Below are 5,808 nucleotides of genomic sequence, written 5' to 3'. Positions count from 1 at the left end.
ATAACAAAATAAAAATAATTAATGACAATATAATTGTGTTAATATTTTAATTACATAAAAACATAAAAAATTAACTACTATATAATTACAAAGATAGTTTAGTAAATAATTTTGGGTAGACAGAAATCCGACCCTAACTCCTAAACCGGAAACCCGATTCGAGTCCCGTCTTCTCCCACAAGTCTCTCGTGCCTAGGCGGTCGTGTGTGCCAAGTTTCGTGCTAAACCGACGTCGTTTGGTGATTTTGGGGGGTCAACACCTCGAATTCAAGTTTCTTAAGGAACTAGTTTGCCTAGACCGAAATCCGGCTCTAACTCCCAAACCGATAACCCGATTGGAGTCCCGTCTTCTCCCACAAGTCTCTCGTGCCTAGGCGGTCGTGTGTGCCAAGTTTGGTGCTAAACTGACGCCGTTTGGTGATTTTGGGGCGTCAACACCTGGAATTCAAGTTTCTTAAGGAACTAGTTTGCCTAGACCGAAATCTGACTCTAACTCCCAAACCGGGAACCCGATTCGAGCCCCATCTTCTCCCACAAGTCTCTTGTGCCTAGATGGTCATGTGTGCCAAGTTTCGTGTTAAACCGACGTCGTTTGGTGATTTTGGGGCGTTAACACCTCGAATTCAAGTTTCTTAAATAGCTAGTTTGCCTAAAGTGAAATCTAACTCTAACTCCCAATCCGGGAACCCGATTCGAGTCCCGTCTTCTCTCACAAGTTTCTCATGCCTAGGCCGTCGTGTGTGCCAAGTTTCATGCTAAACCGACGCCGTCAACACCTCAAATTCAAATTTCTTAAGGAACTAGTTTGTCTAGACCGAAATCCGGCTCTAACTCCCAAATCGGGAACCCAATTGGAGTCTCGTCTTCTCCCACAAGTCTTTCATGCCTAGGCGGTCGTGTGTGCCATGTTTCGTGCCACTCCGACCCCGTTTGGTGATTTTGGGGCGTCAACACCTCGAATTCAAGTTTCTTAAGGAACTAGTTTGCCTAGACCGAAATATGGCTCTAACTCACAAACCGGGAACCCAATTCGAGCCCCGTCTTCTCCCACAAGTCTCTCGTGCCTAGACGGTAATGTGTGCCAAGTTTCGTGCCAATCCGACCCCGTTTGGTGATTTTGGGGCATCAACACCTCAAATTCAAGTTTCTTAAGGAATTAGTTTGCCTAAAGTGAAATCCAGCTCTAACTCCCAATCTGGGAACCCGATTTGAGTTCTGTCTTCTCCCACAAGTCTCTTAGCTTAAAATGCAAAGAATGCAAAGATACATTTTAGCCAAGCTTACAAGGCATAATCTTTATCTCTCTCTGAGGCTTTGTACTAATCCATCGTCAAACCTCATTTAACAAAAACTTCAAATCTCACCTACCAATAACTGATGATACCAACTTAGGCACTTTTCTTCACCTCAACAGCCTTGGTAATGTCTATGAATTCCGGCTGTGAGAGAGAAGGAGAGAAAAAGTGGAGGGTGTGAGGAAAAACAAACAAGTGCAGTGAATTTAATTTATATTTTTTGAAACAAAGAAAAAATAGAGCGATAATATCAATACCTTAAGAGAAGCTCCACCAACCAGAAAACCATCGACATCTGGTTTTGCTTCCAGTTCCTTGCAGTTAGCACCACTGACTGAACCTGTAATAGCAATGCATTTAGAGCACAAAAGGGGAAGGAAAAAAATTGAACTTCACTAGACTACTAGTCATTTGATTTGGGTCATGTTGGCACCCTACCTATGGCAAAATGGTGTCCAGAAGTATTGATCATGTATACAATGGTCAACACAAGCGTGCATGTAGAACTGAGTCAGAAATTTAATTTTTGCAAAAATTAGATTTTAGGCAAAGAGATAAATTTTTTTTAAAATGTAGGCAGCCCAAGGCACAAGTTCACATCGTCATTTCTTCAATACCTGATAATTAGAGAGGTTGTTGCGTTTAGATCTCAAAGAGGATTTGGGCACTAATCATTCAAGGATAATATCTAAAAAATTTAGAGCTTAGGGTCTACATATGGATTTCTATATAGAATTTAGGAGTTTTACCATGATGGATTCGTAATAATAATGAAACAGTAGTAATTTGAAATCTTTCATGCTTAAGGATTATAGTTGTACAAAGATTATAATAAAATATTGGGTATCTTCCTACTCTAGTCTATCTTCTCATTTAATTTCTCAATCTACCTATAATGACCAACTTCCTTACATTTTTATGAAGTTTTAACTTCAAATCCTTTCATTTGAAATCCATATATTCCAAAACTCAAATTTTGATGCTTACTCTAATGGAGATCCAAGACAGCATAACATTGTGATTAAATATCCTTATCTTCCGCCCAAAGCTCGTGACAAAGAAAAAGCAATCAGCCAGGATGGGATTGGGGTTAATTTTGTAACGCCCTCAAAATAAACCCATCAATCATATATTCTTGACATAAGAGAATAAAGTAGAATTACATTTCATCAAAGTATTCATTACAAAATGTATTACATGTTGACAACAAAAGTAAATGCCCTATGGGCTTACAACTTTCCAAGCCAACACTTGGTTACAAAAAGAGTGAGTACTAACTCAAACAGATAATAAGCCCTTGGCTTGATACACATTTAATACAAAAATGTAACCACAAAAGATGTCCCAGCCACTAAGCCTCTCAAGCTACGTCCTTGGAGGTGGCATGCTACCTGTACCTGAAAATGATGTCCCATATAGGGTGAGCCAACGCCCAGTAGAGATATACTAAACATAACATGAGCAATAACTAAAACATTAGCACTTGACAAATTTTTAACCCATATGTATACTAACATGCAGTACAATCCCGTTCCATAATCCTTCACTTAACAAAACTCAACTTATAAACACGGCTCAGAACCTGGCCAAACAACTTAAGTGAGATTACATCTCAAGTCAACAATACTTCAAACTTGCCATCTTACGGAAATTACGTCCGCGGGATTCGGCACCCATGTGTGATTATTTTCTCATGGCCATTTTACAGAAATTTTATCCGCGAGATTCGGCACCCATGTATAGATGTTTTCAGATTGCCATTTTACGGAAATTGCGTATGCGGGATTTGGCACCCATGTATAATTATATTCAAATTGTCATTTTACGGATATTGTGTCTGTGGGATTTGGCACCCATGTGTAATTATTTTCAAATGGCCATTTTACGGAAATTTCATCCGCGGGATTCGGCACCCATGTATTCAAATACACAACTTGATTAGTTTTAATTCACCTAATCATCATTCAGTGTCTACAACAATCAAGACTATCATCCACCGATAGCCCAAAGCAGTTATTTCTAAACAGATAATAAATGCCTCAACAGATATATAATTGACATTTTCAAAAATGAGTGACTAATAAATCCAACTCCACCATTCTATCTCATAATGAGCCAATTTCATTATTCCCAACTCAATTTCATAATTTCATAACAAATGTCATTAATTACACTAATGACCCAAATATATCCAAACATGGCATTTTTCCCTTAAGCTTAATATTGACCCAAAGGTCCAAATATTATCAACAACACCAATGATCTCATCTCTAGACTCAAATACACATGTATAGGCTCAAAATACAAAACCCCTCTTTTATACATTTCGAAACCCTAACACCCAAATCACCCAAACTCAACATTACATCAAAATGACCAATAGTTTATGTCAAAGACCATAGAAATGAGTAGTTATCCCTACCTCAAGAGATGAAACCCAAAGGAGATGATGAAGAAATCTCGAAGTGCTCCAAATCAAGAAATTTTCGGATTAATAGGAAGCCCAAACCAAGCTCTACACTTTTTGTAAAGGCTCAAGGGTAGGAGATCACTCTAACTAGATCAAATCCTAGAGAGAAGGTAGAGTTTTAGAGTGAGGTGCTCTCCAATGGTAGTTTTCAAAAAGTAAGAGAGAGAAAGGAAATCAAAAGGTGATCCAAAAAGGTGAAAGTCGGACTAATATAAAAGTCACCCCGCTCGAGCGTGGAAACCCCCGCTCGAGCGTTAGACACAGACTCATGCTCGAGCGTCAAAAGCACCGCTCGAGCGTCGATTGCACACTTCCAGAAGTTTTGTAAGCGATGGTCCCCGCTCGAGCGTCAAACTCCCTGCTCGAGCGAAGGAACAAAATCGAAGGTTCACGCTCGAGCGTCAGAACTCCCGCTCGAGCATACGAAGACCTGCAGACAAAAATACTGGGAGATGGAAATTCACGCTCGAGTGTCAAAACTCACGCTCGAGTGGAGAAACAACAACAAAGGGCCCGCTCGAGCGTCAAAAGCCCCGCTCAAGCGTGAAGGCCAAATTCTGGGCATCAACCTTTGGTTTCAAAGCACAACCGACATGTTTCAAACCTGCCCAACACAACCCAAGACTTAAATACAAAGAGTAAAGGATGGAAATGAGAATGAGACAACAATACATCCACGGAACTGGGTCCGAAACACAATAAATAAAGAGAGGAAAAACCAGAATCGCTATAAATTTGTTTAGTACTTTAAAGTTTGAACAAGTTTAAGATCGCAATAGGAGGTGATTGCTCAAACATTATCAAGTAGATTTGCAAAAAAATAATTGAATAGCCCAATGATTTGAATAAGGGTACGGGGTCATATATATATATATATATATATCAATAGATACCTCCATAGATAATCCGGGTTGTAGCAGCAACTTTAGGGCTGGTGTTCGCTTGAAGCCATTTCCTCAATTCAGCATGCACCTGTCAGATAGAGAAATAAACTTAGTAGGATAGAAGTTACAAATGGTAAAACTCACGGCAACTAGATGTCAAGTTGCAATAAGATAACGGACTTTGTAACACGGTGACTGTTTTGTCATAAAGATGTGTAGACATTTTGGACACAACACAACATGTTAAGTTATGTCACCAACTTTCTCCTTGTTGACAGTTGAGGTAAACCTAGATCAAAATCTAATGCTAAGCCAATTCTATGATATCCAATCTTTTAACTGGTCGGGGTGATGACCAACTTGAATCTTTATGCAATGAATAACTCATGACGAATATAATAATAAAAGAATGAAGAAAAAAAATTCTTATCTCATCTCGCAAGAATCTCATTCTCTAATAGCTCAGAATATCCTTTTGGATTCTACGTGAATAATATAAAGTTGATTTTTATTCTTATTTTTGAAACAGGAAAACATGAATGCCCATGTTAAATCTCCTAAGAAATACCAATTTTATCATTAGAAATACATTAGATAAAGTTGACTGAAGCAATTAATATCATGTTTGTACTGAAAACAGAGATGATTAAATTAAAACAGTAACAACCTACTTACCTCCTGAGCTTGGGCAGGGCTTGCAACCTTTCCAGTTCCAATGGCCCAAACAAGCTCATAAGCTAAAACAACATTTGCCCAATTTGATACTTTTTCTGCACCGTGGGAGAAAAATTTAGAGAATTATCATGGAAGAAATATCATATGAACTCCTTAAAGCATGTTGAAACATGGCTACACCCATTGCTTACAACATAATGCAGTTTTCAGTAATTTTTTAAAACAAATACAAACAAAAATATCACCACGTCAATATGTGGCAAGTACTAATGCACATGATCTTTCAGTCAAATAAATTTAGTAGTAGCAAAAGGATTGCCCAAAGTCTAATAAATCATATAAAACCTCAAAGCGAGTTTAGCGGCTGACTTGACTTGACTATAAAAGTAATATGAAAATATAGCAACATATGCAAATCCAAGTAGTTTCACAAGCACAAGAATTGTACCCTATTTGGTGTCATGTCATTACATTTTTTGTCAAA

The 5,808-nt window shown here is 38.4% G+C and overlaps 1 protein-coding gene across 1 annotated transcript; it reads right to left on the bottom strand.

Moving 5' to 3' along the window:
- Positions 1 to 1,255: 1,255 nt before the first annotated feature.
- On the bottom strand, positions 1,256 to 5,508 carry LOC114275541 (triosephosphate isomerase, cytosolic-like). Its single transcript, XM_082885525.1, has 5 exons — positions 5,505 to 5,508; positions 5,325 to 5,419; positions 4,659 to 4,737; positions 1,553 to 1,635; positions 1,256 to 1,439 (listed from the first exon to the last, which is right to left on the bottom strand). Exons 1-5 carry the CDS (start codon positions 5,506 to 5,508, stop codon positions 1,389 to 1,391), a joined length of 312 nt encoding a protein of 103 aa, XP_082741651.1. The 3' UTR covers positions 1,256 to 1,388.
- Between the last annotated feature and the right edge of the window lie 300 nt (positions 5,509 to 5,808).

This window comes from Camellia sinensis, chromosome 8 (genome assembly GCF_055761805.1).
Source record: "Camellia sinensis isolate YWXY chromosome 8, ASM5576180v1, whole genome shotgun sequence".
Classification (NCBI taxonomy): domain Eukaryota; kingdom Viridiplantae; phylum Streptophyta; class Magnoliopsida; order Ericales; family Theaceae; genus Camellia; species Camellia sinensis.
The sequence above is the reverse complement of the archived record's forward strand: the minus strand, read 5'-3'. Positions and strand labels throughout refer to the sequence as shown.

Coding starts and splice junctions, on each gene's coding strand:
- LOC114275541 (XM_082885525.1), bottom strand. Junction 4,738..5,324: donor GCCCTGCCCAAGCTCAGGAG/GTAAGTAGGTTG, acceptor TCTATCTGACAG/GTGCATGCTGAATTGAGGAA. Junction 1,636..4,658: donor AACCCGGATTATCTATGGAG/GTATCTATTGAT, acceptor TTGCTATTACAG/GTTCAGTCAGTGGTGCTAAC.